At 54.5% G+C, this 13999-nt stretch overlaps 1 protein-coding gene across 2 annotated transcripts in view; it reads left to right on the top strand.

The window, feature by feature from the left end:
* Positions 1 to 13999, top strand: part of Traf2 (TNF receptor associated factor 2) — a 31835-nt gene that overhangs the window by 5860 nt on the left and 11976 nt on the right. The window contains exons 1-4 of one of the 2 annotated variants that reach the window (XM_042670243.1): positions 4526 to 5313; positions 5430 to 5647; positions 6381 to 6459; positions 6768 to 6866. In XM_042670243.1, the coding sequence (XP_042526177.1) occupies positions 5460 to 5647; positions 6381 to 6459; positions 6768 to 6866 (366 nt within the window). In that variant the 5' untranslated portion in view covers positions 4526 to 5313; positions 5430 to 5459. Of the gene's footprint in view, positions 1 to 4525; positions 5314 to 5429; positions 5648 to 6380; positions 6460 to 6767; positions 6867 to 13999 lie in introns of those variants that run through there. The other variant, XM_042670245.1, reaches the window with a different exon arrangement.

A 13999-nucleotide genomic window follows, 5' to 3' on the forward strand; every position in this document is an offset into this window, starting at 1 on the left:
AAGACTCCAGTGTATACTTTGCTCACTCATGATGTCTGTGGGGCCAGACGTGAGTTTGTGTGTGTATACATCACCTCCAGCCTCTGGAGGGCCCGTCTTGTCCCTCGCCTGAGCTGCCTCTCCTCCCCCAAAGGTTACCACCTTAGCTTCTATCCCAGATTAGTTTTGCCTGTCCTTGAACCCTGTATAACTGAATGCTGTTTTATTAACCACATCTTTAATGCTTTCCTAAGTATTTCTAAATATGGCACTTAGTACAAGTGCTGTGTGAAGTTTGCCTCTGGAACAAATGAAATCAGGGTGCCTGTGAGAATATACACTGTATAATGGATGGCTCGTCCAAAGAGGGCAGGATTGTAGTGTTTTTTTGTTTTGTTTTTGTCAGTCGTGGGGCTTGAACTCTGGGCTTGGGCGCTGTCCCTCGCTTCAGCTCAAGGCGAGGGCTCTACCACTTGAACCACAGCGCCTTCCAGTTTTCTAGTGCTTTATTGGAGATAAGAGTGTCACAGACTTTCCTGCTGGGCTGGCTTGGAACCTCGATCCTCAGCCTCCTGAGTAGCTAGGATGACAGGCGTGAGCCACCGGCACCTGGCTTGAGGCAGGATTGTTGTAGTAAAGCTGACCTAGAACCTGCAGGACTGCGGTTCACTTCGGGGCTGGACACTAAAGTCACCTAACCTTTCACCCCTTAGTGTGTGCTGAAAGGTGGAGCCAGGCCATCCGACCCTCACAAATGTCCACCCCTGCAGTGGCTGGGGTGGCTGCCTGCACGGAGCCTCAAGTGCTGGGCATGGCAGCCCCGCCGGGCCAGGCCTGAGAGCCTGTGTTGGTGCAAGCGGCACTGCACTGTCGGTGCAAGCTGAGGCTTGCCCTCGGCTCTCTCACGTAAGACTGGCTATTCTACCACTTGAGCCACAGCTCTGCCTCAGCTTAATGGATAAGTCTCACAGACTTTTCTGCCTGGGCTGTCTTCAAACTTCAGTCCTCAGATCTCAGCCTCCTGAATCTAGGCTTACAGGCATGAGCCACTGCTTACATTGGTTTTAGTATTGGGTTTTGTTCTGTTTTGGCATAGTACTGTCAAGTTTTCATGATGTATTTTAGTAGTCTTTTTTTGGGGGGGTCTGGTCTTGGAGCCTGAACTCTGGGCCTGGGCGCTGTCCCTCAGCTCTTCAGCTCAAGGCTAGCTAGTACTCTACCACTTGAGCCACAGCACCACTTCCGGCTTTTTTTTTCTTTTTGCTTATGTGGTGCTGAGGAATCGAACCCAGGGCCTCATGCATGCAAGGCAAGCGCTCTACCACTGAGCCACCTTCCCAGCCCCTTTGTTGTTGTTTTTTAACCACTCAAGTTCCTCTTTTTTTTTTTTTTTTGGTTGGTCATGGGTCTTGAACTCTGGGCTTGGGCGCTGTCCTTGTGCTCTTCAGCTCAAGGCGAGTGCTCTACCACTTGAGCCACAGCACCACTTCCACTTTTCTAGCAGTTTATTGGAGATAAGAGTCTCACGAACTTTCCTGCCCAGGCTGGCTTTGAACCTCAGTCCTCAGATCTCAGCCTCCTAAGTAGCTAGGATTACAGGCATGAGCCACCAGCGCCTGGCAAGTTCCTCTATTTTGACAGGAGTCTAGCTTGATGAATGGAGGAGTTAAGGGGAAAGCCTGTAAGAGGTACTGCAGGGAATGGAGGAAGAAGGTCACCAGTTCCTCCTGTCCAAGCACAGCTGTCCTCAGGTTGCTGTCCATGTACAGACATGACTGCAGTCCTGGATTTCTTTTTTTTTTTTCTTTTTGGGTCTGGTCATGGGTCCTGAACTCTGAGCCTGGGTACTGTCCCTCAGCTCTTCAGCTCAAGGCTAGTGCTCTACCACTTGAGCCACAGCACCATTTCTGGCTTTTTTTTTCTTTTTGCTTATGTGGTGCTGAGGAATCGAACCCAGAGCCTCATGCATGCAAGGCAAGCGCTCTACGACTGAGCCACCTTCCCAGCCCCTGTCCTGGATTTCTTTACATTCTGGGTTGTTTTTGTTTTTGTTTTAGTCAGTCGTGGGGCTTGAACTCTGGGCCTGTGCGCTGTCCTTCAGCTCTTCAGCTCAAGGCAAGCGCTCTACCACTTGAGCTACAGCGCCACTTCCTGTTTTCTGGTGGTTTATTGGAGATAGGAGTCTCACGGTCTTTCCTGCCCGGGCTGGCTTTGAACCGCGATCCTCAGATCTCGGCCTCCTGAGTAGCTGAGATGTCAGGTGTGAGCCACTAGTGCCCGGCTAGGGAGATTTTTCTTTTTACATCTCCACAGGTCTGTATGTTCCAGTCAGACTCTTCTACTACACTTCTTGCCCCGTCTCCCTAGAAAGCATCGCCAGCAGATTTAATTGTTCCTTTTTTGGGGGGGAGGGGGGCGGGGAGGTCCTAGGGCTTGAACTCAGGGCCTGGGAGCTGTCTCTGAACTTTTGTGCTCAAGGATAATGCTCTACCACTTGAGCCACAGCTCTACTTCTAGCTTTTTGGGGTGGTTAATTGGAAACAATAATCTCCTAGACTTTCCTGCCTGGGGTGTTTTCAAGCCACAGACCTCCGATCTCAGCCTCCTGAGTAGCTAGAATTGCAGGTATGAGCCACTGGTGCCTGGCTTTGTTTCATTTTTAACAGTTGGAGATCATGCATTTCCACAGCATTCAGCCTCCTTCCTCCTCCTGGCCAGCCCAGCCCCTCCTTCTCATCCCCACCCTCTTCTGTTTTTGAGACCTGTGGGCATTGCAGGAGTTTGCTCAGAGCATCCTGAGAGCTGCTGCCTTGTCTCCACAAGGCTTCCCTAACCCACTGTTCTGAGTGCCAGGTGTCTAAACGTGTTTGTTGAAGGAACAAATAATAGCAGTGCCGTTGTCCCTGAGCACGCGGGACTGGCTCAGTGCTTAGGATCATACTGATGTGCCCCGAAAGGGACTGCGTGGAAGTCACACAGCCCTTTTTATGTCCAGGCATGTCCTTGGTGCCTGAGTCCCTCGTGAGCACCAGGGCACAGACGTGTGCGGTATGGGCTGAGAACGGTGTGTGTAAGGAAGGGCCCAGCGCTGTCGGGGTTGGGGGCAGAGGACAGCAGTAGGGCCAGCACAGTGGAGGGTCCTCGGCTGGCTTCTCTCTGAACGTGGCTGGACTCTGGGTGAGGGGCGCATTTCGCGTGGCTGTGGAGGAGAGCAGGGGCGGGGTGTCTGCAGTCTCTTCCAGTGCTTCTGGCCGATTGGGAATATTCAGAGTCTCTGGGGCTGCACGTGGCCCAGTGATGGAGAAGCCCACTTTCTGGGAGAACATCCAGAGCATAGGCCAGGGAGTAACGGAGAGACCTCAGCATCCGCCTCCCAGCTCCATCTGAGCTTGGCGCTCACGCCTGCCATGAGAGGTCTCACTTCCCAAGCCAGCAGCGCTGGACGCTGGACCCAGTGCCGCAGAGCCCGTCAGCCTGCCCGGCCCTGAGGGCCTGCGGCCTGTGCCTGTGCTCTGGCGGCTGACTGGCCTCTGAGCCCCATGAGGACGCTCTGCTGACTTGAACCTCGGGCCCAGTGGCCCGCGTCCTCTGCCCTCCCCTCTGCTCAGGAGCCTACAGCCAGACAACAGGCACTCCTGTTCCATGTTCCCAAGGCACTCGCTTGCACACACGTGTATACACATATACACCCATGAGCTCTCCTTCAGGGACTGAGCCCCCTTTTTTGGTCATGGATAGCACGGAGAGCCCCCAGCTGTCCCCTGTCCAGGACTAGCCTGCTTTTCTGTGAAATATGGCTCAGTTCCTAATCGAGGCTGGGAAGGAGCCCTGGCAGGAAACAGTACGGCCCCAGCCTGGGACGGGGAGGTTGGAGGGGGGAGGAGGGCGGGGGGGGGGGGACGGCAAGCATGAAAGGAGGCTGTCAGGTGGCGCAGCACACTTCAGGAGCTAAGTCTTACTCCAGTCTCCAGTCAGTGCTGGGCGAGATTGCGGGGGTGAGCCTGTTTGTCTCCTTGCAGGTACCTGCTACAACTTGGGGACATCCGGGCCTCTCCACGTCCACACTACCATCCAGTTGTGTTTCTCATTCAAGTCTGCTCTCCTGGCACCTAGGAGCTCCCAGACACGGGGGAGGGAGGGAGGGAGAGGGGGGAGCTGAAGCCCCAGGCAGAGGCCTAAGGTCATACTTGGAGATCTGCAGTTGGCTGTCCGCTCTGCTCTCTCTCCCTGTAGAGGAGGTATACTTGTGGCATCCTTTTTTTTCTTTCTTTTTTGTTGCTAGTTTGGGGGCTTGAACTCAGGACCTGGGCGCTGTCCCAGAGCTTTTTCAGTCAAGGCTAGCACTCTACCACTTTAAGCCACAGCGCTACTTCTGGTTTTCTCGTGGTTAATTGGAGATAAGTCTCATGAACTTTCCTGCCTGGGCTGGCTTTGAACCTTGATCCTCCGATCTCAGCCTCCTGAGTAGCTAGAATTACAGGTGTGAGCCACCAGCACGCGGTGAGTTATGGCATTCTTAGGCCTTAATTGCTGGCGGATCTGAGAGCGGATTTGTGTCTTTGAGGAGGATACCTGGCATGCAAGGTGGCTGTTGTGCTCTCTCTGCTCTGTCAGAAGGTCTTAATGTCCTTGCTCATCAGCCTGAACCCTGAGCAGCCCTCTCGTCCTCCTGGTGCACGTGGAGGAGAGAAGCCTGCTGTGTGATCACTCTGGAGGTGGACAAGGAAGCCAGTCTGTGCTGGAGAGTGAGGAGGGGTCCTGGAGTGAGGAAGAGCCACGGTCTGGAGGAAGAGCAGGATGGGCATGGGTGGAGGTGGCCCCGCTGGCCGGGCTGGCCGTGATTCCCAGCAGCAGGAATCGGCCATAGGAGTGTGTGCTGGTGGGGATCGTCAGGGCGAGCCAGCATGCAGAGGGATTCTGCAGGTGTGTCCAGTGTGGAGCAGGTGGGGCAGAGGACAGCAGATGGGGGGCTCAGTGTCTACGGACCAACTGGCTGGGTCCCCTGCCACATGTTGCCTTCTTGTAGTGCTCTCTAGGACCCCAAGGAACTGGAAGGTGGGCTTCTGCCCTGCTAGCTTCCTGTGCTGTGTTGTAGAAGCCACCCTCTCCCCAGAGTGGGTGTTGAAGGAACCATGGGCCCAGGATGGAGGACGCTGGCCACTGGTGCTGGCAGGAGGGCTCTCAGCCAGGGCGCATGCCAGCGGTCAGGAGCCTGATGGTGTTGGTTGCCACCCTTGCTGCGCCTCTTCCCACACGTGTAGCAGGAGACTGGACTAGTCTGTTACTGGGGCTGCCCAAGTTCTGGAGTCTGTTTTCTCAGCCCCTCGTTTGTAGGTCCGTGTCTTGGCCCAGACCCCCATCAGTTGACTGCTGGTGGGCTTCATTTGCTTTGTTTTCTTCTGGAGGATTTATCCTGAATGGACAAGTGACGGGCCTGTGCTCTTCCCTAGGGCGTTGTGGTGTGTGGGGGCACAGTCCTCATGGCTGCAGCCAGCGTGACCCCCCCTGGCTCCCTAGACCTGCTGCAGCCAGGCTTCTCCAAGACCCTCCTCGGGACCAAGCTAGAGGCCAAGTACCTGTGCTCAGCCTGCAGGAACGTGCTACGGAGGCCCTTCCAGGCCCAGTGCGGCCACCGCTACTGCTCCTTTTGTCTCTCCAGCATCCTCAGGTGTGCAGGGCCACCTGCCGGGGCGGGGGGGGGGCTGTGAGAGCAGCACTGAGCATCAGAGTGGCCCCAGGAACTAGTCCTCCCTGGCTTAGCACAAACCAAGAGGGTAAATGAATCACTTAGCATACTGGTTTTGGACATGTGGAGTCAAGTGCAGAATATCAGTCGGGGTAGTCCCAGTTGGCGATGTGGCACAGGAAGAGACGTGTGGCCCCTCCAGGCTGCTCTGTGTGGCTGGGGTGTCACCTGAACCCATCTGGTGAGTGAGTGCCTGCCGTGAGTGGTGGGAGAGGGTGAGCCGCCTGCCCACCCACAACGGGGCCTGCGGGGGGGTGTGGGGGGGTGGGAGGCGCGGACAGGCACTCCTGGGTATTTCCCGGGCATGTCTTAGAGAACAAGCATCTTGCTCACAATTAGAAGGAAGGGACTGGAGGCAGCTCAGCCATAGAATACCTGCTTGGCATGGGTGAGACCATGTTCAATCCCTAAACTGGGGCAAAGAAAAAGAAGAAAGAACGACTTGGCCTTGGGAATTCAAGTCCCCTCCCCCAAAACTTTTTCAGTATTTGCATATTCTTATCTGTTTGAAAGCATTCAAATAGTGTACAAGTGACATATGCTTTTTGGTTTTATTAAAGATGGTACGGAGTTGGGTTGTGGACTGAGCAGATGGTGTCAGTTTTCTCTGCAGCAGATTTTGCAGTGGGGTTTTGTTTTTCTCTGTTCCCACCAGCTCTGGGCCTCAGAATTGTGCTGCCTGTGTCCATGAGGGCATCTACGAAGAAGGCATTTCTATTTTAGAAAGCAGCTCGGTAAGTGCAGTGTCTTGAAGCTAAAATGTCAGAATGCACAGAAAATGTTTTGAGGTTTTCATCAATACTGGTGAGGCTAGAAATTGCCTCTTAGCAGACCTGTTACTGTGCTGGACATTGACTTTGAGCAAACGTGAATATTTAGGTTTATAGAAATGGTACCAGAGTAGATGTGACATTGGGGGGGGCGGTCCCTCAGAGCCATCCTGCCTGTGCCTCTCAGGCCCGCCCACGGCAGTGTGGGTCATTCTTGGGGTGTTCTTGGTGGGGCTCGGGCTGGTGTAACCCTAGGACAATCCTCTCCCCAGGCCTTTCCAGATAATGCTGCCCGCAGGGAGGTGGAGAGCCTGCCAGCCGTCTGTCCCAGTGATGGGTGCACCTGGAAGGGGACCCTGAAGGAATATGAGGTAAAGATGGGGTGTCTGCCTTGGCACGACTCACTCCGCAGCCTGCAGGCGGCTTGGGGGCTGAGTCCCTAGCCGCGGAGGCTCTGCTCCCTGGAGCAGTTCCAGCCTGGGCCCTGCTCTGCCTCTTGCTGCCGGGACCAGCCTGTGCATGGGGTGGCGGAAGAGGTGCAGCGGGTGGTGAGGTGGACTCGTCCAGAGCCTGGCCCTCCCCTCTGCGTCAGTTTTCTCAACACACGGGGCGTGGTAAGGATGGGAGGTGCAGGGTGCTGCCCAGAGGGGGCGCCGCGCCCGCTCGGTAGCAGGTGTCCGGGAGTGGAGGGCACACCACCTTGGCGTCTTCCATGCTCGGCGGGGTTTTTCTGTTACTCCACAGGGGTCTCTTACTGTGCACACAGCACACTTGTCTGTGGTCACGGAAAGTGTTTTGACCAGCAACAGCGGTAGCCAACCTTGTGGGATTTGTCTGTGCCAGCCAGGCTGGCTCGTGCCCTGTGCCAGAGCATTGGGAATGTCAGCGTGAGCCTCATGTCACCTTTAGACATCTGCAACTAAACCTGTAGCCTAGGACAGAGTGGCTAGCTCAGGCTCCTGCAGTCTACCACGGACGACCTTCAAAAAGTTGATGTAAGCCAGCCCCCAGTGGCTCATGCCTGTAATCTAGCTACTCAGGAGGCTGAGATCTGAGGATTGCAGTTAAAAGCCAGCCTGGGCAGGAAAGCCCATGAGACTTGTTTTGTTTTGTGTTTTGGTCAGTTGTCAGGCTTGAACTTTGGGTCTGGGCGCTGTCCCTCAGCTCTTAGCTCAAGGCTAGTGCTTTACCACCTGAGCCATAGTGCCACGTCAGGTTTTCTAGTGGTTTATTAGAAGTAAGAGTCTCATGGACTTTCCTGCCTGGGCTAGCTTTGAACCGTGATCCTCAGATCTCAGCCTCCTGAGTAGCTAGGATTACAGGCATGAGCCACTGGTGCCTGTGAGTCTCTTATCTCCAATTAACCGCTTAAAAACTGTAAGTGGTACTGTGGCTCAAGTGATAGAGGGCTTGCCTTGAGAAGAGCTGAGGGACAGCGCCCAGGCCCACAGCTCAAGCCCCATGACCGACCAAAAAAAAAAAAAATTGATTTATTTTTGGGCACTGAGGGCCCATACCTGTAATCCTAGCTACTGAAAAGTCTGAGGTCTGAGGATCTCAGTTTGCAGTCAGCTTAGGCCAGAGAGTGCAAGATGTGAATCTTCAATAAACTACCAAAATGCCAGTAGTAGAGCTGTGGCTCAAGTGGTAGAACACTAGCCTTAAGCGAAAGAAGCTCGGGGACAGCACCCAGATCCGAAGTTCAAGCCCCAGGACTGACACAAAAAAGTTTCTTTTTCTTTTTCTTTTTTCTTTCTTTTTTTTTTTTGGTCAGTCATGGGATTTGAACTCTGGGCTTGGACACTGTCCCTGCACTCTTCAACTTTACCACTTGAGCCACAGCACTACTTCTGGTTTTCTGGTTGTTTATTGGAGATAAGAGTCTCATGGACTTTCCTGCCTGGACTGGCTTTGAACCACGATCCTCAGATCTCAGCCTCCTGAGTAGCTAGGATCACAGGCGTGAGCCACTGGCGTCCAGCCAAAAAATGGTTTCTTGAACAGATGCTTGCACAGGAATGTCTGCAGCAAGCAACACCATTCAGTGGCCTAATGGTGGAAACAGCCTTCCCTTCCTGCCACGTAGGATCCATCAACAGGGCAGGAAGGGAAGTCTTGACACCCACTGCGGTAGGTAGGTCCAAGGTGATGTCGTGCTGGATCAGTAAGCCAATCACAGAGGGCTCAGTCCTCAGATCTGTAGAGATAGGCTGTAGAGTGGTGGGGGTTGGGGACTATGTTGGTGGGTGCAGAGTTGTACGTTGGGATCTGGAAGTGGGGAGGGACCTGGATGCCATCCCACGGAGCTGTAAAAAACTGCTTGCTTGGAACCCTGGTTTCCACGCCTAGAGGAGGTCCCAGGCCAGGGCCCGGGAGACAGGTGCGTTTGTGCCAGGGGGTGTGAGGCGGACCCTGGGGAATGGGGACTGGAATGACTGATCTTGTTAAGTGTGGCCGGCCAGACTTCGCTTGTTGAACCGCTTCGTAGTCTCAGGCCCTGGGTTTCATACCACCAGAGCGCACTGTTGGCTGTACCTGGGGCAGTGTGTAGCTGTACCTTCCCCTGGCATCGTGAGGAGACCGCCTGGGGTGGTGACGAGGGCTCCCCCAGGCAGGTGCAAGGGACCGAGGGCGGGCACCCTATGGCAGTTTCTAGCTTCAGTCTCTGGGTTCCTCTGCGGTCTCTTCCTCCTGAAAGATGTGGTCCTTGAGGTCAGCTGCTGTGTGGGCCTCTGGCTGAGGGCCAGGGACTGCAGCCAAGCCATGTTCCAGGCATGCAGGGCGGAAAGTCCCTGGCTGCGCCCTTTGAGCACTCTGGAAAGTCCCTGAGAAGAGTTGTGGGGGAGGGGCCGGGCTGGGGGAGTGGCTCTGCTGTGACCTGATTCTGCTGGTCAAACGTCTAGCTGGGGGCTGGGGGCGAATGGTGCGGGCGGGCGGGCGGGCGGGCATTGGAGGCAGCTGGTGCCACCTCTGCAGAGTTCCTGCCTGGCCTCCTCCTGCTGTGTCCACATCTGTTCACTCTTGGACTATTTCTGTGAAAACCAGTACTAAGGCTAAAGATTTTTTTCTTTGTATTTAAATGGAAAAGTTTGAAAAAAATCGTATTTGGGTTTTGGTTTTGTTTTACCTTTGTGGTAATGACTTTGCTTCCAAGAATGGAGTTGTTTGTCTGTTTCTGTGTGTGCTAGTTTGGAGGCTTGAGCTCAGAGCCTGGGAACTGCCTCTGAGCGTTTGAGTTCAAAGCTAGCGCTCTACCACTTGGCCACAAGCTCACTTCCAGCTTTTTTGGTAGTTAATTGAAAATAAGAGTCTCACGGACTTTCCTGCCCAGGCTGGCTTTGAACCACGATCCTCAGCTCTCAGCCTCCTGAGTAGTTAAGATTACAGGTGTGAGCCGGGCGCTGGTGGCTCACGCCTGTCATCCTAGCTACTCAGGAGGCTGAGATCTGAGGATCGCGGTTCAAAGCCAGCCCGGACACGAGAGACCGTGAGACTCCTATCTCCAATAAACCACCAGAAAACCGGAAGTGGCGCTGTAGCTCAAGTGGTAGAGCGCTCGCCTTGAGCTGAAGAGCTGAGGGACAGCGCCCAGGCCCAGAGTTCAAGCCCCATGACCGACCAAAAAAAAAAAAAAAAGATTATAGGTGTGAGCCACCATCACCCAGAAAGAAGAGACTCTAGAACGTTTCTAGATTACCTGTAAAGAGTCTCCAGTAGAACAGGTTCTGTGGTTGATTGCTTGGGCCGAGGGCATTCCAGGCTTGTTCCGGTGATTGCACCAGGGAGTTGCAGCCGGCATTCCTGGGAGATTCGAAGTTGCAACAGCTGTGTGTGCTTAAAACATTACACTTCATTTCTAGTGGAACAAACACCAGTTTCTCTGAATTGTTTCTGCTGGGGTTGGGACTGAAGTTCATTATCTGAATGGGGCAATGCGAGTATATCTGCTGCCCACGGGTCCTGGGTTCAGCTGGGGATTTCCAGTGTCTGGGTTCCTTTAAGGCAAATACAAGCTATCATGCCATTTGCATATGGATATATGTATATATATGTGTGTGTGTGTATATGATTTATATAGATAGGTAGATATTAGTATAGCAGATTGAACACAGGGATGTGTGCTAAGCAAATGCTCTACCAGTAAGCTGTATGCCCAATCTTTTGTCTTGAATTTTTTTTTTTTTTTTTGCTAACCCGGGGGGTTTGAACTCAGGGCCTGAGCCCTGTCCCTGAACCTTTTTTTTTTTTTTTGGGGGGGGGGGTCCAGTTGTGGGGCCTGAACTCTGGGCCTGGGCGCTGTCCCTCAGCTCTTCAGCTCAAGGCTAGTGCTCTACCACTTGAGCCACAGTGCCACTTCCGGCTTTTTTCTTTTTTCTTATGTGGTGCTGAGAATCGAACCCAGAGCCTCGTGCATGCAAGGTGAGCGCTCTACCACCGAGCCACCTTCCCAGCCCCGTCCCTGGACCTTTTTATGCTCAAGGCTAGCACCCTACCCCTTGAAGCATAGCATCACTTCTTACTTTTTCTGAGTAGTTTATTGGAGATAAGAGTCTCACAGACTTTCTTGCCCTCACTGGCTTTGAACCACAGTCCTTAGATCTTAGCCTTCTGAGTAGCTAGGAGCCACAGGTGCCTATCAAGTCTTGTTAAAGTTTGTTGTTTTTTCTGTCTGTTATAGCTTGAAGTCAGGGCGTGGGCGCTGTCCCTGAGCTCTTTTGCTTAAGGCTAATGCTCTACCACTTGGAGCCACAGCTCCACTTCCAGTTTTTGAGTGGTTAATGGGAGACTTTTCTGCCTGGGCTGGCTTTGAACCACAATCCTCAGATCTCAGCCTCCCGAGTAGCTAGGATGACAGACGTGAGCCACCGGCGCCCGGCTGCCACTGGCTTTTTCTGTGTATGTGGTTCTAAGGAATCTAACCCAGGGCCTTATGCATGCTAGGCAAGCACTCTACCACTATGCCACCCTCAACCCCAGCTAGTAAAGTTTTAAAGAATACTTCTTTTGTTTTTGTTTGTGGAGCTTGAACTCAGAGCCAGGGCACTGCCCCTGAGCTCTTTTGCTCAAAGCTAGCTCTCTACAACTTTGAGCTACAGCATCACTTCCTAAAGAATACCTTTTTGTTGTTGGTAGTGGTCATGGGGCTTGACCTCTGGGCCTGGGTGCTGTCCCTGAGCTCTTCAGCTTAAGGCAAGAGCTCTACCACTTGAGCCACTACCCCGCTTCTGGTTTTCTGGTGGTTCATTGGAGATACGAGTCTCATGGACTTTCCTGTTCAGGCTGGCTTTGAACTGTGATCCTCAGATCTCAGCCTCCTGAGTAGTTAGGATTATCAGTGTGAGCCACGACGCCTGGCTAGAATACCTTTTTATTTAGCTATTTGTGCTTCTTTTTTTTTTTTTTTTTGGGGGGGGGGTCCGGTCATGGGCCTGAACTCTGGGCCTGGGTGCTGTCCCTCAACTCTTCTGCTCAAGGCTAGCGCTCTACCACTTAAGCCATAGTGCCACTTCCAGCTTTTTTTTTTTTTTTCCCTGTTTATATGGTGCTGAGAAATCGAACCCAGGGCCTCATGCATGCAAGGCCAGCGCTCTACCACTGAGCCACCTTCCCAGTCCCTTGTGCTTCAGTTTTTACGTGCCATAAACTATTAGGCACCAGTCAGTCCTGGGGCCAGCCCCTCTGACCTGCTGCGGTGGGGCAAGGCCAGCGCTCTACCACTGAGCCACCTTCCCAGTCCCTTGTGCTTCAGTTTTTACGTGCCATAAACTATTAGGCACCAGTCAGTCCTGGGGCCAGCCCCTCTGACCTGCTGCGGTGGGGTGCTTCTAGCTCCTGCGCCTCCAGGCTTGGGATCAGGGCTTCAGGCTGCAGCCTGTCTGCCCACAGAGCACTGCCCCTGGGCACAAGGGCGCTTCTTCCTCAAGCAGCGGGCACCCCTCATCCGGCCCCCACCCCCAGCTTCCCAGCACTTGAGCAAGGACCCTTTTCCTTTCTGCTGGACTTCTCCATGGTCCAGGAGTTCCTGACCTGCAGCACTGACCCTCCCAGGGGGTCCTGCAGAGGACCACCTCGCAGCCCCAGCAACTCACCTCCCCACCCCGCCTGAGGACAGCCTGTGTCCCTGAGCACGCCTTTGCTCCTGCCCCAGGCCTCACCCCGCACTCGCTGAGCTGAGCCAGGCCTGCTGGGCTGGAGGTTTCCAGGTGTGGGGGGGTGGTGGGGCTGCACACACCGCGTCCCCCTGGGGTGCTCAGCAGAGCTGTGCGCTCTTCACCACAGCTTCCAGAGCCAGCTCACAAAGCCCCTTCAGCTCACATCCCTCTCGCAACCACTCTTCTCTGTCTGCCGGCCCTCACCTCTTGCTGTGTTGGTTTCTTTTTCTTTTTTTCTTTTTTTTTGGGGGGGTCCAGTCGTGGGGCCTGAACTCTGGCCTGGGCGCTGTCCCTCAGCTCTTCAGCTCAAGGCTAGTGCTCTACCACTTGAGCCACAGCGCCACTTCCGGCTTTTTTCTTTTTGCTTATGTGGTGCTGAGGAATCGAACCCAGGGCCTCAGACATGCAAGGCAAGCGCTCTACCACTGAGCCACCTTCCCAGCCCATGCTGTGTTGGTTTCTGACCTCGGCCCCGTGGCTGGGCTAGAAGGCCTCTGGGGCTGTCTGGTTTCTTCCTGTTCAGCCAGCCAGTGCAGCGCCCTCCGCTGGCTGCAGTTCCCTGCTGCTCTCTGAGCACATCCAGAATCTGCCACTACCTTCCCGGTGCCCGCCGTCCCGTTCTGTTCGTCACTGCCGTGGCTCTCCAGCCTCAGTCTGTTTCACACAGCCTGATAGGACTTGAAGGACTCTTTCCTCAGATCTCAGCCTCCTGAGTAGCTAGGCTGACGGGTGTGAGCCACGGCGCCCGGCTTGAAGGACTCGTTCTTGTGGGCTCTCTGTCCACACCCCTCATGGTGGGCAGTGCTCGGGAACCTGGCTTCCAGGGTCCTGATGGGTTCACTCACTTTCCCTCCGTGTCCTTCTTTCTGCTGCCCTGGATTTCCCTGAGATGTTCTGTGGGCCTACTTTGCCTGGCCTTTACCTGCAACTTGGGGTACCTGCCTTCCTTGGGTCATGTTTTGGGTGCCTTTTCCTGCATAGTTTCACGTCCACCGCGCTGTGTCTCCTGGCCCGCGAGGGCTTCCCCGCGTTGGTGGGATGGAGAGGCGGACGTGTGAACACTCACGGCCTGCCCCATCCTCGTCCTTGTCCGCTTGCGGTCCGGGGGCTCCAGGCAGCCTCTCCTTGCTGCCTGTCCGTGTTTGTAAGCAGCTCTCCGGGCCTGGCGGGCACCCTGGCCGTCCATGTCTTGTGATTCCTGGGCGACTCTGCCCAGGATTCCAGGTGCTGGAAGCAAGGGTAGCCACTTCCATCGTCTCTGCCTCCCACACCCCTGCTCCTCAGCAGGGCTGGCGGGACCCTCCGCACAGCGGGGGCACGCCGTGGGTTCTCAGTTGGGAGCTGGCGTGGAG

The sequence above is a fragment of the Dipodomys spectabilis genome, unplaced genomic scaffold, assembly GCF_019054845.1.
Source record: "Dipodomys spectabilis isolate Male_0828 unplaced genomic scaffold, ASM1905484v1 ptg000530l, whole genome shotgun sequence".
NCBI lineage: Eukaryota > Metazoa > Chordata > Mammalia > Rodentia > Heteromyidae > Dipodomys > Dipodomys spectabilis.